At 36.0% G+C, this 26,958-nt stretch overlaps 1 protein-coding gene across 2 annotated transcripts in view; it reads left to right on the top strand.

Moving 5' to 3' along the window:
* Nup153 (nucleoporin 153) overlaps positions 1–26,958 on the top strand; it is a 55,668-nt gene that overhangs the window by 13,155 nt on the left and 15,555 nt on the right. Inside the window, exons 3-15 of one of the 2 annotated variants that reach the window (XM_021642821.2) lie at positions 4,739–4,987; positions 5,584–5,723; positions 5,802–5,930; positions 11,400–11,516; positions 11,622–11,666; positions 11,772–11,825; positions 13,950–14,096; positions 16,871–16,917; positions 17,334–17,460; positions 20,207–20,344; positions 20,871–20,969; positions 22,191–22,275; positions 25,423–25,554. In XM_021642821.2, coding sequence (XP_021498496.1) covers positions 4,739–4,987; positions 5,584–5,723; positions 5,802–5,930; positions 11,400–11,516; positions 11,622–11,666; positions 11,772–11,825; positions 13,950–14,096; positions 16,871–16,917; positions 17,334–17,460; positions 20,207–20,344; positions 20,871–20,969; positions 22,191–22,275; positions 25,423–25,554 — 1,509 coding nt within the window. The remainder of the gene's footprint in view (positions 1–4,738; positions 4,988–5,583; positions 5,724–5,801; positions 5,931–11,399; positions 11,517–11,621; positions 11,667–11,771; positions 11,826–13,949; positions 14,097–16,870; positions 16,918–17,333; positions 17,461–20,206; positions 20,345–20,870; positions 20,970–22,190; positions 22,276–25,422; positions 25,555–26,958) is intronic. The other variant, XM_060372475.1, reaches the window with a different exon arrangement.

The raw sequence follows: 26,958 nt of genomic DNA, 5'->3' as shown, positions 1-26,958 counted from the left end.
AATTTGAATTTTGATATCTGTACTTTTCATTCATACTTTCAACATTTTTTCAAATGTTACCAGCAACACCATTGCGGCTTTATCTGATAGATCTCTAAGGAGAGCTCTTCCCTTGCACTTTCTTTTCTGGCCATCCAAATGGGGGCTTTCTCAGTTTTTTCTTGTTTTTGTTTTTGGAGACGAGCTTTTTTTTTCTCTGTGTAACAGCCCTGAAACTCTCTTTGTAGACCAGGCTGGCCTCACAGACATCTGCCTGTCTCTTACTACCCCTTCTCCCTGCCACCAAGTGCTGGGATTAAAGGCATGAGCCACACTCGCCAGGCATTCTTTTTTGGATAAGATCTTTGGTGAGTGCTGCTGTGCCCATAGTAGCAGAAGCCCCTTTACCAGTTTGATGATCATGCTAGTAAGGATTTAGTAACCTGAGTTACTTAAATTATGTGCATCTTTTCATGAACACAATGGAATTAATTAGAAATTAGATTTTATTCATTAAATAACTAAGTTTTTTAGGAGATTGCTACATGTGAGTCATGTATACCTTTGCAAATTTCAATTGCAAATATGGAATAAAACCTAGAAGATGCTACAATGTACTTAATGTTGCCTTTTGGTGTTGCTAAGATTTTTGTACACTGTGTTAGTGGAATAGTTTAATAAGGAAAATCTCGAGAATGTTCATGTTTTCACTGAGATGAGATTTCAGGCCACTACTCTTAAGACAGAACCTAGGCCTTTGTACTTGCTAGCAAGCATTCTAACATTGAGCTGAATCTCTAGCCATGTAGAAGCAAGTCAACAGCCTTTATTCCTATTTCAAAACTCAGCAGCATTGTTTCCTCTCCTTCACTTTTTAGATTTGATCTTGCTCCCATCTTAAACCTTGTCAGTCCCAGATAGTTCTTATAGTCTTCTTTGCCATGCCTCATATTTATTTATTTATTTGATTCTGTAGTCACTGTGTACGGAGTCAAGTACCACTGATAACTATCTACAAAGGTTAATATAATAGACCTTATTACATAGAGTAAAAAAAAAAAAATCAGTTTGTGTTTATTCTGTGAGACATTTTGTGTGTTCTCAAAATAATCTTAGATGAGCACAGTGGTGCAAGCTTGTTAACCCCAGTGCTCAGGGAGGCAGAGGCAGGTGGATCACTGTGAATTCGAGGCCAGCCTGGTCTGCAAAGCCAATAATAAATAAATAAATAAATAAATAAATAAATAAATAACAAATAAATCCTATCTTAAAAAACGAAACAAAACAAAAACCAATCTTTGATACACTTACTGTTCAATTAATGTCAAAGTGCAGGAAGCTAAAAATAGTTAAGATGTAACAGTCCTGAATGTTGTGTATAAACATGAAGTTTTACAAATAACTTTTATATTAATAGTAAAAACAGGGCTGGAGAGTATTGAACAGTCAGGTAGCTCAGCAACAACAGAATTTTGGCCATTTCATGTTTCTTCCTTATAGTATTCTGCCTATGTGCTTTCTGTGTTGACTTGTGTATGTGTGGTATGAGTGTGTACCTATCTGTGTCTATGCCTGTGCATGTGCAGGTCAGAAGTCAGTGTTGTGTGTCTTTCTTAGTTGCTCTTCACTTTCAATTAGCAAACTCTAGGAATGGATCCTCTTGTCTCTTGCCTCCCTGGTGGTGGGTTTATACTCAGCTTTTTATGTGGGTACCAGGGATCTGAGCTCAGATTTTCATGTTTGTACAGTGAGCACAGTTACCACTTGAGCCATTTACCCAGTATTAGCTTTTTTTTTAATTTAATTTTTTATTTATTCATTGTTTATACAGTATTCTGCCTACATGTGTGCCAGCAGGCCAGAAGAGGGCATCAGATCCCAGTATAGGTGGTTATGAGCCACCATGTGGTTGCTGGGAATTGAACTCAGGACCTTTGGAAGAACAGCCAGTACACTTTACCTCTGAGCCGTCTCGCCATCCCCAGTATTAGCTTTTAATATTGGTAAGATTTTATCCACTAGGTTAGTAGAATAGACCAACAAAGAAAACGTCAATAATGTACATGTCAGTGAAAATTCAGGCCATGAAGAGCCCACAGTGAACACCTAAGTAAATGAGTCAGCGGTGAAGTGCACTTCTGTACAACTGCCTGAAGTATACTCTCATGACCTTTAGTTGTCTTAAAACACATCATTGGCTGATGTGAATCTGTAAATCACAGGGCTGTCCCATTCTGTGCTTTTTGTCTAGTCTGGTGTGGAGGGGAAGTAGCCATTTGTAAGCAGCAAAAACTAGATTTAATAGATGTCTGCTCATGCTAGAAATGGTCCTTTTGCTTTTACCTATAGGATAAATTGATACAAGGATCAGAGAATGGAATGAGTAAAAAGCACTATCTGCTGGAATTGGTAGTAGTTCTATCCTAAGATCCATTTCAGGGCAGGTGAGATGACTCAATGGATTAAGGCACTTGCCTACCAAGCCTGACAACTAGAGTTTAATCCGAAAGAGACAATGGTGGGAGGAGAGGACTACTAAATGTTTCCTTCTGGCTTCCACATGTACATGTAAACAAACACACATGGATATAATAAAATAAATGTGGACTAACTTGGCATGGTGGCACACACCTTTAATCGCAGCAGAGGCAGGCTGATCACTGTGTGTTTGAGGCCAGTTTGGTCTCCAAAAAGAATCCAAGATAGCCAAGGCTACACAGAGAAACCATGTCTCAGAAAAACAACCCCCTCCCCAAAATGTATCTATGATATACAATATAGATTGTAGAGAAGTTGAAATATTTATAATCATTTCTTTTGTTTGTGCTTTGGCTTTCCTGGTAACTGAATCCAGAGCTTTGTGCATGCATCACTTGGCTACATCCTGTCCTGTTTAATATTTAGATTTTATTATTGCTGCTGCTGCTGCTGCTGCTGCCGCCACCACCGCTACTCCTGTTTTTGGTTTTTGAGATAGGGTTTTTCTAATTATCCCTGGCTATCCTGGAACTTGCTTTTATTGACCAGATTGGCCTCGAACTAAAAAATCTGCCTTGCCTCTTCTTCTGACTGCTGTGTGCCATCACTGGACCTGGCAGTTTTTAGTTATTTTATGTTGTCCTGGATATTGATTATGCCAGACAAGTTTTTATGTGATTTAAATGCCAGTACGGGTAATTTGTAAATTTTAGCTAATATATTTTTTTAATATGTTTTGTAACAAATTATGTTTAAGTCAATTTAGATATTCTTCCAGCTTGTTTTGTGTCTATGTGATGCTGGGGATTGAACCTAGAGCTTTTCTTGCATGCTAGAGGCAAGTTCTTCACAATGAGCACAGCCCTCTATTAGATTTAAAAACAAACAAAAAAAAATACGAAAAAGAAAACTTGAAGAAACAACCCCTTCCCCCAAGGTTTTCCACTCATTGCAGTGCTTGGCTTACCTTACTTTTTAAAGAAAGATTTGTTTGAATTGTGGCAAAGTTTAAAACTGAGTATCAGTTTGAAATGTGTGTTTCATTTTATTTAAGAATATATAGGCCTTATTTGGAGATACTGTCTTGGAACTTTTTTCATCTTACAAAGCTAAACGTTTCCGTTGAATAGACCCTTCTCAATCCTTCTCCTTTAGCACCTGACATATTGTTCTAACTAGAACATCAGTGCTGGGTCTCAGGTATTCCAGACTGATCTTATAGAGCAAAGTTGACCTGGAATTCTTAACTGCCTGAGTGCAGGAATTAAAGATATTTGCCACTACACTCATCTTGTACAGTGCTGGAGATTGAGTAATTTTGTATGCTAGATAAGTGCTTTACCAACAGAAACCCCACCCCCAACTTGATTTTTCTTGTGTTTTCCATGGTTTGAAAATAGTCATTCATGTGTTTCATCTAGTTCTGTACATGTTTTTTTTGTTTGTTTGTTTGTTTTTGCTTCTTAAAGATTTACTTATTATGTATACAGTGCTCTGCCTGCATACAAGAAGAGGGCATTAGATCTCATTATAGATGGTGTGAGCCACCACGTTGCTGGGAATTGAACTCAGAACCTCTGGAAGAGCAATCAGTGCTCTTAACCTCTGAGCCATTAATACTAGTTTGGTCTTAGTTAACTCCATTCTAAGAGGAATCCTTCTTTTGGAACTTGAAACATGATTCCATAGTTCTTGAGGGTACTCTGGAAGCTGGTTTGAGAAATTCTGGAAAGGAATAATAAAGTGAAGTTGGGAGGTGAATAATTTCATGGAGGTGAAAATAATTTCATGGAGATGATGCTTAAAAGCATCGTATTTAAAAAGGTCTGGCAAATTAAGAAATGTCTCTTGTCACAGAGAAGAGAGGGAACCCTGTTGAAATCACTGGGCATGAAAATGACATCTTATTTGTGAGAAAAATGGTAACTTAAGAAATTATTTTAGGAAATAATGAAAACTAGCCTTAAACAATAAAGCTGAATATTTCACTTCTGTATCCTGATTGCTGTATTCTAGTTGTAGTAAAGATTAGCCATTGTTTTGTAAAAGTTAGCCCCACCCAAGAAAATACAGAAGCTGTGAATAGGTTTAGCCAACTGGGGGAAAAATAGTTGTATTTCAGCTCTCATATATCATATTGTTCAGAGTGTTGAAAAGTCTGTCTTATTAAGAAAGTGTGTTAATTGCTTTGTAGTCCAGGCTGGTGTTAAATGTGCAAATGTGGTAAAGACTGTTTTATTGTTTTCTTGGTTTTATTTTTAATTTTAACTATTCTTTTAAGAACCTTCAACGACCAGTACTGCTTCAAATTACCCAGATGTATTAACAAGGCCTTCTCTTCATCGGAGTCATCTGAATTTCTCCATGTTGGAATCCCCTGCGTTGCACTGTCAGCCATCCACATCCTCTGCATTCCCAATTGGCAGTTCTGGATTTTCTCTTGTAAAGGAAATTAAAGATTCTACCTCTCAGCATGATGATGATAACATCTCAACTACCAGTGGGTTTTCTTCAAGAGCTTCTGATAAAGGTAATCTTGTTGCTAGATAGTAAGTAGTTTTGGCAGCAGGAGTAAATCTTTTGAAAAAAGGTCTCAGTGTGTAACTGTGGCTGGCCTAGGACTTGCTATGTAGACCTAGCCATCCTTAAACTGGTAAGTGATAGACATACACCTGCCTGTCAAATGCTAGGATTAAAGGAGTGTGCCTTCATCTAGTTTAGGGTTTTTGTTTGTTTGTTTAAGATTTTTTTTCCACCTGTATGTGTTTGCATGCAAGAGCTTTTATATACCATATGTGTGCAGGTACCCAAAGAGGCCAGAGGAAGCCATCAGATTTCCTGGTACTGGAATTCTGAGTGGTTGTGGGTGGTTGCTGGGAACTAAAGCCACGTCGGTCCTCTGCAGCAGTAGTAAATGTTCTTAATTGCTGTCCTGGAGCTCATCCTGTAGACTAGGCTGGCCTCAAACTCAACAGAGATTCACCTGCCTCTGCCTCCCAAGCCTTTCATTTGGGATTAAAGACGTGTGCCACCACCACCCAGTTTTTAATTCATTTTTCTTTATAAAAATCTAAGCCTTTGGATCTTAAAATTGGTATTACTACAACTTACAAATTTTTGTTTTAGATATAGCTGTTTCAAAGAATACTTCCCTGCCACCTTTGTGGTCCCCTGAAGCAGAACGTTCTCATTCAATCTCACAGCATACTGCCACCAGCTCCAAAAAACCAGCGTTCAACTTGTCTGCCTTTGGAACACTTTCCACTGTGAGTACTAACTATATTGGATATAGTCACAAATTTTTAAGTATTTTTGCTTTTAATTTATACTGTGTTTCTGTGCAGTCACTTGGAAATTCTTCAATTCTTAAAACAAGTCAGCTTGGAGACTCTCCTTTCTATCCTGGCAAAACAACGTATGGTGGGGCAGCCGCTGCTGTAAGACAGAATAAAGTACGAAATACACCTTACCAGGTTAGTTTGAGTAGGAGGATGGTTGGTAAACTTTCCATTACTAGACACGAGCCAGTAACACCCAAAAGACTTGAATTATATAAATCTTACAGATTTATAGAACTGTGAAGCTTCTAAAAATTTAGGGTATGAAAACATTTTAGTTGACAAGAACATGTTGAAAATTAGATTTATGTATTTTAAGAAGTATGACAATTTCATTTTTTAAAATGAGGTAAAAATTGCACAGTAAATTTGCTTTAATTTTAGCATATATGAATTGTAATAAAACTGCTATCCAAATGTTGAAAAAATGTTTTTATCACAACAGAATATTTCTACCATCAATATTTGCAGTCTTTCCCTGAAGCCACATACCTGTTTCTCTGTGTTTAGGGTTTTTTCATAATGTTAAATGAATTTAGTCATAACAGCCTTTTGAATTGGGCTGATGTGATTCATTCGCACCAGTCTGACTTAGTTTCTTTCTGTTGCTGGTATTAAGCTATAGTTTATTATTGAAGGGATACTGTTTTCAATTTTAACATCTTCATCTCTTATATATTCAGGAGTTAAGATTGCTCATCATATGGTTAAGTGTACAATAAACAAGACAGGTGTTTTCTGGTGTCAGTACCAGCTGGATACCTGAAATACTGCAATTGTACTTGCCCTGTGTCATTGCTTTAAATTATTAGGCTTTTTGTTTTAGCCATTCTAATAAGAACATTGGTAATTTCAACTTACTTGGCTTGTCCCCAATGACTAATGATGTTGAATGTCTTTATATGTTTATGTTTTATAAGTGTTATTTTTTTTCCTTTTAATTTTACAAATCTTGGTCATTATAAAATTAGGTTCTTGATGAATTTTGAGGGTTTTTTTGTGTTCTAGTTATGTTTTTATGCTGTGTGTTTTACAGGTGATAACTAGTTAGTATATTTTTGGTACCTTTTATAACCCAGTCTTACAGTAGTTTCCTAAAAATATTATGGCTTTTTGAGCTTTAATTTAGATCTGTCATTTATTTTAAGTTGATTTGTGTCAAAACTGATCTGTTTTACATGTGAGCATTTATTTTAAGTTCCATTTGTTGAAGACTGTCCTTTCTCCATTGCGTTAATTGAATGGGGGCTATTTTATGTCTTTTCTGCATATCCCATTTGTCCTTATACTGGTACTTCCGCCGTGATAGCTTTTGATGTAGAATAAGTTTTGAAATGGTAATGACATTCTCTTAATTTGTTTTGTTAATGCTTGCTTTGGCTTTCCCAGTTTCTTTCGGTCCTTGAACTGAGGGCATTGAACATGTTAGAGGCATTTATTCTCCTCAGGTACAGCAGAGCCCTTGGCTTTCTCTAGTTCTTTGAATTCCATAAAAATTGAGAAAATGTTGATTTAGCAGTGGCTGTATGGATTTTGATTGTGATCATATTTATTTTAAAGATCAAATTGAGGAAAAGTCATATGACAAAACTAAGTCTTCCGATCCAAGAATATGTGTATTTCCCTGTATACTTGGATGCTTTTAAGATTTCTTTTATTTCTTTTTACTGCTTTGTAGGTGTGTGGACCTTGAACATGTTTTGTTAGATTTATGCCCAGGTATTTCCTGTGGCTTGATATTGATCAAGAATAGCTAGAATTATTTATTCAGTGTATTTAATTCAGTTGAAATGTCTCCTAGCCAAGGGACATGGTTAATTCTACCAAACATGGAAGAAAGAAACGAATACTAATTTTAAAGTTTGATATAGTAGAAGAAAAGAGATATTTATGAGAATAGCAGAGGTGTTGCAAGAAAGCCTCAGGCCAATGTTTCTCATTAATAGTAGGCATCTTTTCATCAGATATATTGTTAAGTTAATCCAGATCCTATATTATAGTCAAATGATTTTGTTAGGAATGCAACATTTGCTCAGTATTTGAAAATGAATGTAATCTACCTTTCTCAGAAGAGATAGAAGAGCCATATGAAACATTTGACAAAAATCCTTCATGCTTGATAAGAATTTCTATCTTCTAGATAATCTCACCTGATATTGCACATCTGTATAATCTGTATACATTGTCAGGAAGCATTTGGCTTTCAGATGAAAGGCTGAATGATGTCCTTCCTGAGATAAGGAAAAGAATATGGGTTCCTCACCTGTCTCTGCTTAACCGCAGGTTACAGTTTCTAGTCAATAGAGAAGGTGGTGTAAAAATGTACCAAATAAACATACTGGAAAAGAAATACAATAGTATTTCTAGTCAAGGACAGTATGCTTACATTCCTTCCCAGAGCTACCATAACTAAGCTTAGCAAGGACATAAGCTAGACGTTTATAAACTTTACCTAAGTTGTAAAGTTTCTCATGTATATTAGCAGTTAGAAATTGAGCAACTTCTAAAGAAGTATTTTGTGCTTTGTGGTAGTATTTTTCTGATGGGAGTTGTGTGAGCTATGTTTCTTAAACAGAAGGTAGGAAGGCCTATTTCAAATACGAATTAGACTTATTGAACAGATAGTTCAGACTGTGTAGCTAACACATGACACGAAATGCTTCAATATAAATCACCTGCCTGAAATCTGTTTTGTTAAAAGTAGAAAGGCTAAGCTGGGCTCAGTGGGACACATCTGTAATCCCAGTGCTGTGGGAGGCAGAGGCAGGCGGATTGATGTGAGTTTGGGGCCAGCCTGGTCTATAACACAAGTCCGGGACAGCCAACGCTATACAGAGAAACTGTAACTCAAACCCTGCCCCCTCCAAAAAAAAGTAGGAAAGCTAAAAGCTAACTGGATGTTGGGAATTATACACGTGGATCATTCTAAAGTGGAAACTGGATTGTACTATACTTGATACACTTAAAAGTTAAGCATGGTAGAAGTAAAGGTCTGCAGCAGCTCATAAACTGTTCCTGTTCCCTGCTGTCATTTCCCCTTCATTGAAGATATTGCATCCTTTTTGGTGTCAGACACACTGTGTATCCTTAGAATCTTGAATTTGGTGAGCTTTTATGGTTTTGTTGTTGCTTGGTTTTACATGCTGAAGGATCAAATTCAGAGTGTCTTGGTTGGCAGGCTTGTGAACTACATCTACAAGCCCTGCTTGGGGATGCAGCCTTTCATAGAAGTAAGAGCTAGGAAATATATACTAAAGTTTTATAATTTGCTTCAGTTTTATTGATTTACTGAATCCAAGCCATGAAGCTAGACTTTATTGAGAGAACGGACTGTGGTATTGGGTATTTGAATTTTTTCTTGATTTAGCAAAGTCTGTAACCTCAATCACAGTTGTTAACAGACACTAGGTTCTTAAGACTTATTACAGTATCACAGCTCTTCTGAAAATGAAGTATTTGACATAATGGAAAAACATTGCTTAAATTAATTATGTGGTTCTACTTTTAAATATAAGCTGTTTATAATTAGGCTGGCCAAGCATTGGTAGTGCTTGCCTTTAATCCCAGAACTTGGGAGGAGGAGGAGGGGGCAGGTGGAACTTTCTCTAGGCCAGACTGGTCTACAGAGAATTCCAGGACTACTTAGAGAGATCCTGTCTCAAAAAATGAAGGTGAGGAAAATTAGGCTATATTTTGAAGATGATATTAGTTATCATGCTAGCTATATCAGGTTTGTATTGTCCATGTGGTTGAGTTGCTGTAATGCTTCCTTGAAACAAAGGGTGCTTTATTTAAATTTTTAAGGTTTTTGTATATTAAGGGCAACGCTTTCTTCTCTAACTTTGGTTTTAAGACTGTTAAAAAGCTCATTCTTTCTCTCTGCATATAATTTTTTGAGATTTTAATGTAATGTGCCATTTCTTCCCTGCAGCTCCTCCCATTTACTCCCAACTCCAACTCCCCTTAATAGTTTCCATATTCATTGCTTCTTTATTTTACTTGTTACATGTGTGGGTATGTTTCTTATATGTATATGTTCTCAGGGCTGACCATTTGGTATTGTGCAAACCAGTTGATGTTCTCTTCCTTAGGAAAGACAATTTTACCTGATCTCAGCAGTCCTTAGTTGCTTGTAGTTTGTCTACAATTGGAACTTTGTGAGCCTTCTTCCTTCCATATTAGAGTGTCTTGGTGATATCATTGTTCAGGCCATACTTAGCCACGTTTGTGAGACTTAATGGGTGTAGCATCTCTTGACATTTTGAGGAGACAGTCTCAAAGCAAAGTTTCTGTTCGTGTGGCTTCTACAATTTTTTCACCCCCTCTTTGCAATAATGCCTGAGCCTGAGGTGCAGTTCTGTTGTAGATGTAGGGACTGGGCTAAACAGCTTTACATTTTAATCAGTTGTAGTTGTCTGTAATGGTGTCCGTTTGTTGCAAAGAGAAGTTTCCTAAATGAGTGATGGGAACTACGCTTATCTGTGAGTATGACTATAGGTGTTTAGAGTTAGGGATTATGCTGGCCTAGTGGTTATAGTTTCTTCTCCAAGATCCATGCATGAACTCATTAGTCTTGGGTAGTTGGCTAGGTTTCCAGTATGAGGAATGCATTTCCGACTGTTGAGTGGCCTTAAGTCCAGTTGGTTATAAGGTAGGCATGCCATTAGTACAGCCTTAAGGTTGTTCCATACTGGTAGTTATGGTTCATAGACATCATAGTTAGATTGGTAGCGTCCCTCCTTTGGAATCTGGTTTTCAGGGAGAACGCTTTCACATCAGATCTAAAGGTCTTTCTTCAAGAAATAGTCTTCATTATTTTAAAATCTCTGTTGTACTAGCTATGGTAAACAAAGTCATAGTTATAAAAGTGGTAAATTTCTATAATATTAGACTCTACTTGCTAGTTCTTTGAATTCTAATTAAGCATTTAATACTAATACTAAATGTTATTTAATATTAAAATGTTTTTATTTGTCTTTTTATTTAAATATCAGGAGTATGTGGGTCAAGATGTTGTTAGAAATTTTTTTGGATTATCCTATTGCCATCATGGAGGACATGGATAAACTTTTCTTTAGAACAGTGCTGTGGTGGTTTGAATAAAAATGGCCACATAGGCACGCCTTCTAAGGTGGCACTATAAGGAAATGTGGCCTTGTTGGAACAGGTGTGGCTTTATTGGAGGAAGTGTGTCACTTTTTTTTTAACTTGATGCTGCCTGCCTGTGTGGTTGTAGAACTCTTCTCCGTCTCCAGCACCATGACTGTCTGCATGCTGTCATGCTTCCTGCCAGGACTACAATGGCCTAAAGCCAGAGTCAATTAAATGTTTTCCTTTGTAAGAGTTGCTATAGTCAATGGTGTTTCTTCACAGCAGTACAACTGTAAGACAAGTGTATTTTTGTTTTTTCACTTTTGATTATTAAAAAATTCCAGTCAGAGAATTAGATTTCAATAATTACAATAGCCTGTGTCCTCTCAGATGAACCACTGTTACATAATCTTATTTTATTTTTGGATATCTACTTTGTTCGTTTTTTTCATTGCATGAAATATGTACCTTGGACTATATGTTGCAACAAGTAACACAGACTTATTTTTCTAGGCACCAGTTAGAAGACAGATGAAAGCTAAGCAGCTCAGTGCACAGTCTTACGGAGTGACCAGTTCAACAGCAAGGCGGATATTGCAGTCATTAGAGAAGATGTCAAGTCCTCTTGCGGTAAAAGTTTGAAATCATTGTGAAATGTAGTAATGTAGCAGAATTGGAGTTTAGTGAAAAAGTCTTAGTTTTTATTAACATTTCTTGTTATTGTAATGTTAACAGGATGCGAAAAGAATTCCATCTGCTGTTTCTTCTCCTCTGAATTCTGTACGTTAACTTTTAAATCTTATATGATTTGATAGTTTTTTAGTTTCCTGCCTACTCTAACACTGTTGTTTTTCTCTCTCTCTCTCTCTCTCTTTTTTTTTCCAGCCTCTTGATAGGAGTGGGTTAGATAGCACAGCTTTTCAGGCCAAAAAAGAAAAGGTAAGCTATGTAGCTTCTTTGTTAACAGCTTTGTTGTATTTACAGTTAGCAAGTACATAAATTGGTAGTAGGGAATATGTTTGAAAAAGGAGCTATTTTTACCTTGGGCATTGTTGGTTTTTTTTGGCAGCTTTGGGATGAGCAGCATAGGAAGCACATTCAGTATTTTCTGATTGTTTTTCTACCATCATGTTCATGGTAGTCTATGGCTTACTCTTAACTGTAGGTGAATAAAACTAGGAGTGAAACAGTCTCAAATGTTTAGTCATTAGAAGTGCAGTAAACTGACACCATCATTAAAATAGTTGTTTTTATCTATCATGTCAAATTTTGTGCATAAATATTTTCGATCTTCGTTTTTCTTCTTTTTAAGACAAGGTTTTTTTAATGTAGCCCTGGCTTTCCTGGAACTAGGTCTGTCTGTAGACCAGCCTGGCCTTGAACTCAGAGCTGTGCCTGCCTCTGCTTCCGAGTGCTGGGATTAAAGTCACGCACCACCACCATCTTGCCTGTGCTTATTTTTTATACATATTTCATCAGCTGAAATACTAGTTGAGGATGTTGGAGCTAATAATGCGGTGTAAAGGTCTGGATACCTTTTAGTGTAGTTTCTGTGGATCTAGTTACCTTTTCAGATTATGGTGAGGGAGATTAGTGCTTGATGATGGTGTTGGTGAGATGTCCCCTCTGTGTGCTTATGGTTATTTGTGTTCTCCAGGGAAAATAGATTCCTGGATCCTTACTTATAAAGGAATTTATTATAAGATTAAACTTTCTAAAAGTTATTTCTGAAAGTATCACAATTATCTGAATTACTTGATAAAATGAGATGTGGTTACATCATTATAGTTATTAAAGTTTTTTTTTTTTAACAGGTTTGAATTTCTAGGCTTACTAAGATATTTTTAGTTAGGTGAGAAGAATCTATGAGCCACTGTCATGGTGTTAATTTAAAATGCTAACATTCCTCAGAATCTCATTTAGAAAAGTAAAAATTTAAGATTGTGTCATAATATAAATTGTCAAAAGAATGATACAAATGGTTGAATATAGTTTAAAAGTTAATGAATTGCTTGAAGTTACAAAGCCACAGTACAGTATTATTTGTATGTCAGATGGGACAGACATCCTCATTGAATTGAGTTAAGGAGAGAGGTATAGGAGCTCTACAGAAAGCGTTGCCTTGGAAACCAGCATTGTTGACACTTGTGGCCGAGTGAATGAACTATTCATCACATGACAGTTTATGGACACAGTGGATGTTCCTGACTTTATTATAATCTCATACCAACAGCATCTTATTTCAGTGAAACAAAGGACTATTTGCAAAACACTGGGTACTTAAAGTAACCCTGAAACCAGTTCTTATATCTCTATGGAAGTCTTCATATAATACTTTGAGTTAGACTCCACTATAATGCCTTTGTTTCCAAAATTAACGATAAACCACTTTGGAGAATAATTTGTGTGTTTAGGAATTGGAAAAATTTTTATAGCTAGTTTAAAAATTCTGTTTAATAAGTGATTTTATTTGTGTGTTTTTCTGCATGTATTTGTGTGCAGCATGCCTTTTGCCCTTGGACCCCAGAAGAGGGCCTCAAATCCCTGGGAACTAGAGGCATAGATGATTGTAAGCTGCCACGTAGGTGCTGAGTACTGAGTTCAGTCCTCTGTAGAGAAGGAAGTGCTCTTAACCACTGGTCATCTCTCTGACCCTTGTTAAAAAAAAATTAATTCTTGATGGAAAAAATAAACAGTAGTTTGGGAAGATGGAAAAAAAATAAGTTTTAACCATATTCAAAATTAATCTTGTTTAAGGTTAACAATTGTTTAGTTGTCTTGAATATTGCGTGCTTTCATGTTGTGTGGCTCTACATGTTCTTGTGTGAAAAGCCGTGGAATCTGAAGTAACATGTCAGTTTATTTGTCTGTAAAATAGTTTAGAATTAGATATATGTATATTTGCATATTAATAACAAATGTTTTGGTTGTTTTTTCCCCTTTAATTTGCATTTGCTTATTTCTCTAGGAAATGGTCTCTAAGTCACAGTTATTTTGGAATACTTTTTAGATATGCCACTGATGAATAAAAGTGTTTGTTTTTGATTTCTGTTTTCTTATAAGGTGGACTCTCAGTATCCCCCTGTTCAGAGACTAATGACCCCAAAGCCAGTTTCCATAGCAACAAATAGAACTGTCTATTTTAAACCATCTCTGACCCCATCTGGTGACTTAAGGAAGACTAATCAAAGGATAGATAAAAAGAACAGTGTGAGTTTGTTTGTTTATTCTGTTTCCTTAAAACAGTGTCTTGTTATGTAGCTATGACTGGTCTGGAACTCAGTAGATTACTGGGCTGGCCTCACATCCAGGTCAGTTTTATTGCTTCTGCCCTTCAAGTGCTGGATTATTAGGTGTGCATCACCATATCAGTGTATTTATTTTTACCAGTCTGTTTTCTTCTTGAGCCAGACTTTGAATAATGGCTGGAGTGAATAAAGAAAAAATAAAATAGAGGGTCTCTGCTGGCATAGTCTAGTAATAGTATGATGTATGATGCCTGAACTAGTGAAGAGTTAGACTTGGTATGCCTTTAAAACAACCTCTTAACAACAGTCCTATTTATATAGGTTGAATGTTATATATTCATTGCCTAAATGTTGTTAGATTTACTTATCTATGAGTCTTATTTGTGTGGCTGAGTTCTAAAAGGTTTCAGATGTTTTATGTTTTTACTAAGTAATTTCTTCTGTATTAACTTACCTTAAAAGCAAAATAATTAAAAATCTTTTTTATCTGCTTCCCTAAACAAGGATCCAAACATTAAGTTCAGATACCGCTTATGTAATTTTTCCGTAGACCACATAAACGTTTTTTTAAGATGTCTTACATGCCATAAAATTAACTATTTGATGTTTATCCTTTAGTGGTTTAACATATCCACAGGTTATTGAGCCATTACTATGTTCAATTTTAGAGGACATTTTCATTACCATTGTGCTTCTAAAGTTTTTAATTAACTTACTGTGTTCTCAGGGGTCATATGTAATTGTAACAGGAATATTTTTACGGCTTTTACAGACAGAATATTTTATAAAATGGGTTTATTGAACTTTGTTTACCCATTACTAAGTTTTTCCTGGGTTTTTAACTAGTATATAGTGTAGCTGTAGACATTTATGTAGGTATACTTTTATGGGTGTGAGTTTTCATTTTTCTTACGTCTTTGCCTAGGAGTAGAATTGCTAAGCATGTTTGTATTTGAAGAGTCAGGGCCATTTGTCATATAAAATGTCTTACATTCTGGGTTTATTATCTTGTGTCACTTTAATTAAAGTGAGTTTCTGTATCATTTTCCTGTTTGTATTTTACACTCATTTCCAATCTCATAAAACAACTCAGTCTCTTGATGAACTTTACATTTGGTAGACTGATGTAACAATTATCCATGTACTACCTTATCTTGGTTCATTAGTCACTAATGTTTTGCCATATTAAGATTTCTCTTTTGAACCTTCTGGTTTTCTCCATCAAAAGTTTTCAGTATTATTGTGTTTAGTCAAGCCCAGGGCCTTAGGCTTGTGAGGCTAGTGATCAGCCACAGAAATACATCTCAGCTTGTAAGAAAAAGTACCAGTATTTTACTACTATATTTGCTTCCCCTCTGCTTATTCTACAAATTAGCTCTTCCTCTAAAGGAATGTGCGTGTAACACAGATCTATAGATTTTATTTAGATATCACAAAAACTTGTCACAAAAAAAGAGATGTCCCAAGATTGTGACTTGTAGTTTTTGTCATGTCTTTCTCTCCATTAATCTGGAATATTTTTGAAAAGCAAAAATCATCAGTTACTATGTAATGTGAGATTGTCCCACATGGACCTAGATTCTGGTTATTTTTGGTTAGTCATTGGAGGAGGGATGAGCTCTTCTCATTGCTCAGGTGTAACCTATCCTGCCTGTTTTTGATATTAGCATTATTGAGAATGTTTTCTTGAAGCTGTTTGTTGATTACACTGCGATGGATTTTTAATTCCATTGTTCTTTCTCCATGTATTGGTTGACCCTTTACTATAGAGAAGAATTTTCTTTTCTGTATTTAGCTGTTTACATCAACTGAATCCCTAATTTCAGAAAAATCTAAAATACATTATCAGTTGCTTACTTTGGTGCTTACAAATGGACTCCTCTGCCCGTACCCCATCTCTTTCTCTTCTAGTTTTTCCAGACAAAGTTTCTCAGTGTAGCCGTGGCTATCCTGGACATGGACTCACTTTGTAGACCAGTCTGGCCTTGAACTCAGAGACCGCCTCCCTCTGTGCAATTAAAGGGGTGCTCCACTGCCGTCCAGCTGTAGTGAACCCTTTATTTTTTATATTGCTAGGTAATTTCCATTCTTGTACATTTCCAGCTTTTTGTTCCTGTAACTGGCCATTTCTACAGGAAGCCTTACTTCTTTTCAGTGGAAGTCCTTCACATTTTGGGTTCTGTCCTTGTAAAATTTAGTGTGGCAAAAAGGGAAGTTTTCTCTCAAAGATCAGTGAACTTTGTGCTAGTGTTTTGGTAAATACATAATTAGTGACATTTGTATGTATGCTCATTTTAATAGTGCCCAGTACAATTGTAACACTTTGTTAACATTCAAAAATAGTGTTTAAATTATGTAGTCCAGGTCACATCATTAAAAAAAAAAATCAAATTTCTAATTCCAAATATTAAAATTTATAGGTAAAAGTATGTTATTAAGAGAATTTGGAGCTATGGATGTAGCTTTCAGTAGTAGAATTACTTGCCTTCCATGTATGTATTATGGCTGAGTCAATTCCAGCACCAAACAAAGAAAAAATACAAGCCAGACATTCTCATTCCTATAATCCCAGCACTTGGTGGATGGAGGCAACAGGATCTGGAATTCAAGTCTAGTCTCAGCTACATACTGAGTATTAGTCATGCATTTCATTATCACCCCACTCCCACAAGTAATTATTTTAAAAATGTAATTAATATTTATTAACTATTAATATAATTTTGTTATTTTTTCCAGACTGTAAATGAAAAAAGTATCTCAAGACAAACTAGAGAGCAAGAAAGGTAATATCATTTCATATGTTGCAACTGGATTTCTGTATATTTAATTTGTAATGTTCATATTTATGATAGCTTTGAAGTTGAAGAAAATTTAAAAGTATATTTAGAGGGGCTACAGTGAGATAGTTCAGCAGGTCAAAGTACTTGCTACCACATCTGTATTTAATACCTGGAACCCACATAGAAGGAGAGAGTTGACTCCCAAGAGCTGTCCCATAAATCTTCACTAGCTTTCCATGTTATGATTTATATGTACTCACATGTGCATGCACATATACACATAATAAACGTAGAAAAAAATTAATGTGTATTTGGCCATACATTTATTGTCTTGATAGCCGATCTAGTGTTTGAATATTCATTTAACAATTTCTGGGGCAAGATAATATCAATTGTTCTAATTTCTTTTTATTTGCTAGTGGCTTTTCATACCCCAATTTTAGTACTCCTGCGGCCAACGGCTTATCTTCTGGAGTAGGTCATGGAGGCGGCAAGATGAGAAGAGAGAGAACACGCTTTGTTGCTTCTAAACCTCCAGAGGAGGAGGTAAGCTCATACTTTATACAACTTTGGAATGGTGGTGGTGAAGTGAGACCTGAGGAATGGGGCTTGAGTGATAATTTTCACTTGGAGTATATTAACTACCATTAAAACCATCCTTTAGGCTGTGTGGGTCCAAAAGCTAACCTAGAAGCTTTGACTTTATGAATTGTGTGAAATAAATGTCTAAAAAAACACCCAAACAAAACCCACCATTTTATTTTATTTTTTTATGTGTTAATTCCCATTGAAACTATTTGATTATCTGGTCACTGCCTTAAGTTCTTTCTTGGTTTTCATATGTATATATGATTAACACTATGCGCTTCTGTTAGACTTCTCTCTTTCTGGTTAGTCCACGCTCTGTGTGTGTGTGTGTGTGAGAGAGAGAGAGAGAGAGAGAGAGAGAGAGAGAGAGAGAGAGAGAGAGAGACTGACTTCATGTTAAATGGAACGATGGGTTTTAAATTTCTCTGCTATTTATTTATCCTTTGTGCAGATATACTACAATTAACCCATTCTCTCATCAGGGTACATTTGGGCTGATTCCCAGTATGTGCTAAGGTGAATATTGATACACTTCTCCTTTGCCATGTGCAGTTTGGTCTGGAGGATGTTGCCTACAAATGGGATTGTTGGACTGCAGGGGCTGACACCTCTTTGATTGTGTTGACTTTGCTGTTTGTTTCTCTCCTCCACATGGTCATAGGTGATCTTTTATGCTTTCCTTTACTAGCACTCGGTTTTGTTTTGGCCCATTGCCAGTGTAATAGCTATAAAACATAGGTCATTGGGGTTTTATTTTGCATTTGTTTTTTTGTTGTCGTTTGTTTACTGGGAAAGGTGTTTTAAGACCATTTAGGTTATTCTGTATTCATTATTTTCCTGTGAGATGAATTGGATTGCTGAAGTTGTTCAGTGGGTGGAGGTGCCTGCTGCCAAGTCACTGGGGCCTCCATGGTGGAAGAAGAGATCTGACTTCTGTGGGTTGTTGTTTAACTACCACATGTACTGTGTATGGCATATGTGTGTTTGTGCAGACGTGTGGGAACATGCACATATAATACCTAAATTAAAATTTAGGTATTGATTGGATATAGAACATAGAGATTAATTAAAGATTACTCAACTTGACTGTCTGGAGTTCACTCGTTTTGGACTATTTTCTGAGTTGAAACAGCTTTCATTTCAGTCTAAGTCATTTAAGGCCCTCAACACCCTCTAAGATGTTAAGTTCATTTAAGCTTTGGAACATAGGGCTTTTAAAAATTTACATCTGTGGGTGTTTTCACTGTGTGTTAGGTCTTTGCACCATAAGCATGCAGTGCCCATGGAGGCCAGAAGAGGGCGTCAAATTCTTTAGAACTGGAGCCATATGGATGTTGGGAATTGATCCCAGGTTTCCCTGGAACAGCAGCCAGTGCTCTTAACCACTGAGGCATCTCTTTAGCCCCAGGGACATAATGGTTGCACTTACTTGTTTCTTAGTATGCTTATTGAGTATTCCTGTAGTGCTCTAGGAATGTATGTTAAAATTTAAAGCTTACATTTCATCAATGGTGAAATATTTTCTGGTATGTGTGAATGTAGGCACGCATGTGTCAGGTACAGGTATAAGGTCATGGGGCAACCTCAGTCATTGATTTTGGCCTTTTACTTTGTTTGAGACAACAGGGTCTGTTTATTGTATTCGGCTTTGCGTGCCAGGCTAGCTAGCTGCAAAGTTCTGGGAACTTTTATCTCTGCCTCCCATTTTGTCATGGGAGTATTGGGATTACAGATGTTCATCTGCCTCTAGCTTTATGAATTCAGGTTCTCACAGTGGTCAAAAAGTGCTTTTTCTCATTGAGTTACCTCCCCAGCTCTGTCTATGTTTGGTTTGAAGTTGGAATTAATATCTGTTGGTGCTTGTAGATTGTTGTAAGAGTGACAGATTTTTCATTCTCTTTTCCTGGTTAATTTTGTAGTTGTTCCTCTTAAGCACCAGAATGAAAACTTTGGCAGTTTGTGTTTCTGCTGTAAATCGTGTCCTGACAGGGGAGCTTGGATTATGCTAAGTGCTTTGGTTCAGTTGCTTGTCACTGGAGTGTTGTGAAAGGACGACATGTCCCTGCCTTCTTGAAAGAAAACTTGAACTTTGAAGGCCCTTTAATTATAAAATATATACAACTTGTAGTATTTATGTCCTACTGATAAGACATAAAAAAACAAAAGGAAAAAAAAAGATTTTATATGTTTGTATGCAAGGTGTGTATATGAGGTTGTACTCCCAAGACCATGTATGGCTTTTTTTCGTAGCATAACCATAAATGTGATAAAGAGGAAGACATTTTCCCTCATTTAAAAATTATTATTGTTGTCATTATTATTTGCGTGTGTGTGCCCAAGCACATGCAGAGGACAGCTGTTAGGAGGCAGTTTTCCTCTTCCACTTTGGATTCTGGGGATAGAACTCAGGTTGTCAAACTTCTACAGTTAAGCAGTTTTACCTACTCAGCCAACTCACTGGCTCTCCTCTGTTTTATAAGATTGAAAATTGGTGCTAAAACTTGAGTTACATGGCAGTTGGTGGCACAACTGGGAATTTAAGCCTTCTTTGGGTTTTTAATTCAAGAGCTCTTGTTAATATTGCATGGGGCCTACCTTCTTCCTGTTTAAACTTGATCATATAGCTACATCAGTTCTCCTTGAAAAGAGTAGATAAAAGCATGACATGAAAGATGACATCATTACAAAACATGCTGTGTTTTAGGAAGTGGAAGCGCCAGTGTTACCGCAAATCTCACTACCAATCAGCAGTTCCTCACTGCCTACCTTCAGTTTTAGTTCCACTGTGATCTCAGCTTCCTCTCCGACACCGGTCAGCCCTTCTCAGCCATTAACAAACAAGGTATAGAACCACTGTATAAATGAGGTGATTTTTATTTTTACTGCTACTCTTTTTAGCTTAATATTTTTTTAAATGTTTTTTTTTTTCTTCACTAAAAAATCAGTAACTCAAAGTAATAAGAAAAATGAAAAAATATTGGGGAATTGGTGCTAGGAATTGATTCTCTACGTCATTTTTCATGTTGGGGATGTCGCCCTCCAAGAAATATAAAACAATGTTATATTTTTTTTTAAATTTGTAAATATATACAGTAGGAGTCTTCAAATCTCACACAGCCTGTGCTAGACCAAAGTGGAGATAGTTCTCTATGCAGTATTTCCAGTTCAGGAAAAAGCACTCTCTAGTCAGTGTTTTGTTTTAAGAAGTCAGTGGATTTTTGTTTTTGTTTGTGTTTGTGTTTTTTTTTTTTAATTTACTGGAAAAAGTGCTTTTTTATTTATTTTTAAATAATGTTTTAAGTATTTTTTTCATTCATTCTTCTAAATAGCTTTTTTTTGTGTCATTTCTCTCTATTCTGAAAACCCAGGTACAGATGAGCTCTCTGGGCAGCACGAGCAGTCCTGTGTTCACATTCTCATCTCCCATCGTAAAGTCTACGCAGGCAGATGTCCTACCTCCAGCGTCTGTAAGTACCGAACAGGCACAGCTCATGATAGATTTCAGAGCCATAGTGGTTGGTTTTTTTTTTTTTTTTTTTTTTTTTTAAGTCAAACCTAAGATTTCAATGGTAGTAAAACACTTTCTTCAAGGTATTAAAAAAAAGTACTGTATAAGAAATAGGTTTTGTATTCTTTAGTATGTACTAAGGGGGGTATGCGTGCGCGCACACCTCATTTGCGCAGTTAAATTGAAAATAACTTTGGTTTCATTAGTATTTTTCCATTTATCCCCAAAGGTGGACATTCACTTGCATCCATTTATACTCTAGGAATTTTACATGACAACCACACACCCATACATACACGTATAAATAATTGCATACTGTCCTATAATGTCTGTTGTAGATTAAATGAAAAGACCTTGGCAGCTACATCATTGCATTTAAAATCTCTTTAATAGTTATGTTTGGGGCATTGTTACACAATATGTATTTGTTTTCTTGTGATTGAGAACTGTTTGGGTAAAAATAATATACATTTAATGTTCATGTTGTCTAAACTTTCATTACACATCTCATCTTTATAGATTGTTTTAGTGTTTTTGTTTTGTGTAGTCCTGGCTGGCCTGGAGCTCACTATGTAGGCTAGGGTAGCCTTGAACTCAAAGAGATCCACCTGCCTTTTCCTCTAGAGTGCTGGGATTAGGCCATACCTGGCTTGTTTTCAGGTTTTGGGTGTATACTTGTTTGTTTGTCTTTTGGTCATAGGTAGGTGTTGCAGATAAACTTAATTTTCTTAAATCTCTGAAGTCCATTTTTTTGTCTCCCAAACTTCATATTTATAAGATGGTGTTCAGAAGTTCAGGAGCTGGGGATTAGGGTCTCGTGAAAGAAGAGAATGCATAAAGAATTAAAAATGCTGTCAGGTTGACATGCCATACTGTTTTTCATTTATTTGTAGTTTTTCATTCACTTATTCAAGATAGAATCTGGCTATGTTGCCCAGGCTGACTTTAAAACTGGGTTCAAATATTTCTCTCTTCCTTAGCTTCCCTGATGCTGGGACTAGAGCTATGTGTATCAAAGTGCTAGGTACTTGGTTCATTAATTTTAAATTTGGAAATTGCAACACATGAAAAGCTCTTATAATAGATGAAATTTAGTATACCTTTTGAGTTAATGTAAGATCAAGTTCTGTTACTTGTTTCACAATATTCTGACACCTGAAAAATACCCTTTTTATTATAGATTGGCTTTACATTTAGTGTGCCTGTTGCAAAAACAGAACTTTCTGGCTCTACTAGTTCTTCAGGACTAGTTTTGAGTAGTTCAGGTAAGTGAAAAAAATTTTTTTTCATAATCTTTACAAAACAAAACCGAACCCTTTTATCATAGAGTAGCACTTCAAAATCTCCTTTTTAAAAATGCTTTCACTTGATGGAAATCAGCTCTGAAAAGTTAATGAAAGCCACTCTTCCAGCAGTGTTTTTTTTTTTTTTTTTTTAATTAATGATAGTGAGATATATTTGACTAAAAGTTTGGCTTAGAATGAGCTGGCCCTAAGAGTGTATTTATTCACTTAGAATAAGATGCTAAGTTTTTTATCACTGATGTCTTATTACACTTGAAGGTGTGTCTATTTTATAGTTATGGTGGATCTGATCTTTACACAGAAGCATTTTATTCATGGATTATACTGGCTTTAGCAGATTAGTGATATATAATTTAACTGAAGAATCTAATCATTGAGTGAATAAAATTAGATAATTCAAACAGGCTTTCAGGGTGGTAGTGATTTTGGTGTTTGGGATATACAAAAACATAAGTTGAGTTCTTCATGTCAAAATTTGAGCAAGGAAAGGAAACAGGAGCAGGAAAAAGGAAGCAGGAGAAAGCATGTACACTTGCACATGCTTTGTCATGAGGCTGGAGAAAACGTAGCATTAGGTCCTAAAAGCCCTTGCCTCCCATACTGAAGAATTGGCTTAATTGATGAAACACTCCCTTCCCCAGTAGTGGACCTTGCTCATGGTAGGTTCCCTACCCTGTTGCCTCTCTGGCCCTAAGTTTTTATTCTGACAATTTGTTTTGGGGTAAGGGGGTTGTTTTTGTTTTGTAACAGGGTCTACACACATCCCTCTCTGGCTGTCCAGGAACTGTGTAGACCAGGCTGGCTTCCGATTCCAAGAGATCCTCCTGCCTCAGCCTTCTGAGTGCTGGGATTAACCGTGTGCATCACACTTCCAGCCGCATTGATTTTTACATGCAGAGTGAGTGAAGTAGTAGGTATGGAGTGACAGCAGTATACTGAGGAAGAGTGTATGCAGTGTTGTAAGTAGAGATATTAGTCGGGGCCTCTTATCCTGTTTTGAAATGTTACTCCCCCCCCAATACCTACTGAAAGAGCTAACAACTAGATCCTTAATATATATATATTATATATATATATTAATATTATAATAATATATTATTAAACCAAAAAGAAAAGGCAGTCAGGACATAGAAACTAAAGATGTCTGTGAATACTTTAGTGACCTAAACAATAAAACCCACAGACCATGGAAAAGGTTCCAGAAAAAGTTTGATATCTCTCTTACCTCCCACTTTTAAGTTGGATGAAACAGATCTTTATCATAGAAAGTCGCAAGCAATTTCAGTTGCAATTCTTACCATTAGTTATTTTCTTGAATGTTATTATGGGCTTGAGGAAAAAACTTGAATTGACCAATCCAAGACTAGCTTCAATGAAAGAAATTAAAATTCTGTTCTAAATTAAAAATGACTGTTCTAATAGTATTAGCTGACTGGCAATTGGTAAAGGAGGCTTTGCAGTTTATTGTGTCTTGAAACAACCTGGAGTTTTAGGAATTGTTGGATCATTTATGAGTGGACTGTATAGAGGTGTATGTTCCTGCAATATCACCATTTCTCATGACGTCTTACCATTTGAAGAAACTGATTGAAAATGTGGAGTGTGGAAATGGTAGTGCATGCCTGTTACCTTTAGGAGGAAAGATGGTTGCAAGTTAGAGACCAGCCTGGACTGCATAAGCAAGGTCCCCATTTCAAACAGAACAACAAAAGAACATGTGGAAGTCATGGTTAATTCCTAGTGGCAGGAGATAATGTTTTCATTCATTTCCCATGTCTGTCACATTGAATATATTTTCAGATTTTCCTTAAATTTTTGCTTTTTCTCATGGAAGCCCTGTGGAGACTGAGGCAGGAGGCCAACCTACTGACATATCACTGTGTTTAAGGGAGCTTTGGCTACATGTATCTCAAGCCTCTGCCTTTTGCAGATACAGTATATAATATAAATAATATATAATCTATATAAAACATATAAAATTATACATATAAATATATAAATTAAATATTCATATAGTATTTATGTATTATAAATATATAAGTATAGTATATTTATATAATATATATACATTTATATATAATAGAATATAATATAACGAAAAGACATAATTTATATACAACTATGATATTTATTATGATTATATAATATAAATATTTATATTTATTACATATATATTTAATTAAAAAGAAAAATTAGGTGATTGGAAAATGGGTCAGCAGTTGAGAACACTGGCTACTCTTACAGTGGACCTGGGTTTATTTCCCAGCAATTGTGTGGTTTTTTACAAACATCTGTAATTCTAGCGCCAGGGGATTCTGACTCTTTTTGGCCTTCATGGACACCAGGCATGCACAATAGTGTGTGTGTGTGTGTGTGTGTGTGTGTGTGTGTGTGTGTGATGTATATATGTATTTGCAGGCAAAGTGTACTCATAAAAGTAAATCATGAAAAAAAAATCCTAATAAATTACTCTTTTAAAATATCAAAGCAAGGTATGACAGTCACTCATCCAACCATTATCAGCCAGTGCTAATCTCTAGATATAAATCTTACTTTCTAATCTGCTTTACCACAGTTACACTTTATGAATAATTTTTGTGAACTACATAGCATTATCTTGTCTCCATCTTATAATTTATGTAATGAGATCTTTTTTATTGAGTATTATGTTTCTCAGTACTGTAACTGAAAAGATTTTTTTTTTCTGAAAAGATTTTTAATCATAGTATGGGTTTCTAAGTGTGAAACCAGTTGAAAATTACTTTGGTTTATCTTTTAAATTGCTCTTTGATAAGATATATTATTTCAGGCATTGGAGAAACTTTTTCCATTTGTCATATCCAACTAGTGCTTCAGTTTGTTTTCCAGAGAACTCATTGGCTGACAGTTGTCGACTTTGTTCTCGTTTTCTCTGTGTGGGATTGTGAAGGAATGTACAATGTAAGAACTAGTGTTTTTACCTTTTACAATGGCAGAATTGACTGCGCTTTACTTGCCCATTTTTGAGTTGCAGTTGACTTTTTCATAGTTTTAGAAACTGATCAAAAAGTTCTTTGTTTTAACTCGAGTCCACTAATTTTTCTTGGCTTTATTTATTTTATGATTCAGAAATTATAGCTAAAGATAACACTGTAGTGAATAATTCAAGCTGTAAGAAGCGGAGCGCCCCTGGTGAGGACCCTTTTACACCCACAAAGATCCTGAGAGAAGGAAGTGTTCTAGACATTCTGAAAACTCCTGGTAAGTGAACAGCTGCCCTTTTGATAGTAAAGTAAAAATCTATTGCAAACTCATGGTGTCGTTGATGTTACAATTTAAGTTTGAAAAAATACAAGTAAGTGCATATAGGAAGGTGACTCTTGAATGTAAATATCGTGTGATATAAATTTTTTCATGGAACTGTTTTAGAAACCATCATTGAATTCTTTGTCATTCAAGGGCTATTGATAGGAAAATCTATCTCTAGGAGATGAATATAGAAAGAGAATGTTTACTGTCTCTTTGTTTCACTGATCACCTACCACATTTTTCTGCAGTTGGTATATGTACAACTAGGCTAAATTTACTAAAGTGTAACATGTTTGAAGGACAGCTCAGGACTTGAAAGCTAGTTAGTGCAGCATGTGTTTACTTTATTTACATTTATTTGTGTTTTTCTTTTTTTTTTGTTGTTGTTGTTATTTCGGGACAGGGGTTTTCTGTGTAACCTTGGTTGTCCTGGAGTTTGGTCTTGAGTCTAAGCTGGCTTTGAATTCAGAGATCCTGCCTCTGCCTCCTGAGTGCTGGGATTAAAGGAGTGTGCCACCACTGCCTGATACATTGTCTTTTTAATTAAAGTTTTATATGTACTCCAGTATAGTGTATCTCTAAAAAAGTGTAATGATCAAACCAAAGTGGCATAGGTAACTAACTTGGAGAGGATGACTAGAAATTAAATAGGAATACATTTTTCAATTTAAATCAAAAAAGAATGTTCATAGTTTGAATTGTAATAGTTCTTGGATATAATGTTGTTTATAAGGTAACCTAATAGTCCAGAAAGAATGTAGATTTACTTAGCATATGTGTTCAGAGTACAGGATTAAAGTTTAAAAATAACTTTATTGGCCTCTTTTACAAGGTTCAAAGGATTAGGTTTTTTGGATTCAGTTTTCTCCTGTTATAGGTACTACCATCAGCCTACACAGGAGCTATGCCAAACTCCAAAGTACATGAACTAGAATTAGCAATTAGCAGGTGGGGCCAAATGTGTAGCTTTTTCTCACACATACATTTAGAGCTACATTTTGCATTCATAATCTTGTCCCCCCCATTTTATTTTTATTTTTTGATAGTTTTGTGTGTGTGTGTGTGTGTGTGTGTAACCTTGGCTGTCCTGGAACTTTATGTATAGACCAGACTAGTCTCGAACCTAGAGATCCACCTGGCTGTGCCTCACGAGTGCTGGGATCAAAGATGTGAGGTCACCATCCAGCAAGTTTGCCCCCTTTTAACTAAACAGGAGCTTTCATTTGAATGGAATTTGGAAAATCTGACAATGCGAAGACAAAAACATGTAGTGGCTCCCATTTCTGGGATTTTTGCCAGCCTGATTGTAATTAAACCCTTAGCTGTTAGGAAACGGCTGATCATGGGCAGTGTGTG

Source organism: Meriones unguiculatus, chromosome 19, assembly GCF_030254825.1.
Source record: "Meriones unguiculatus strain TT.TT164.6M chromosome 19, Bangor_MerUng_6.1, whole genome shotgun sequence".
Taxonomy (NCBI): Eukaryota; Metazoa; Chordata; class Mammalia; order Rodentia; family Muridae; genus Meriones; species Meriones unguiculatus.
Note: the sequence above shows the minus strand (reverse complement) of the source record. Positions and strands in the feature narration are given on the sequence as shown.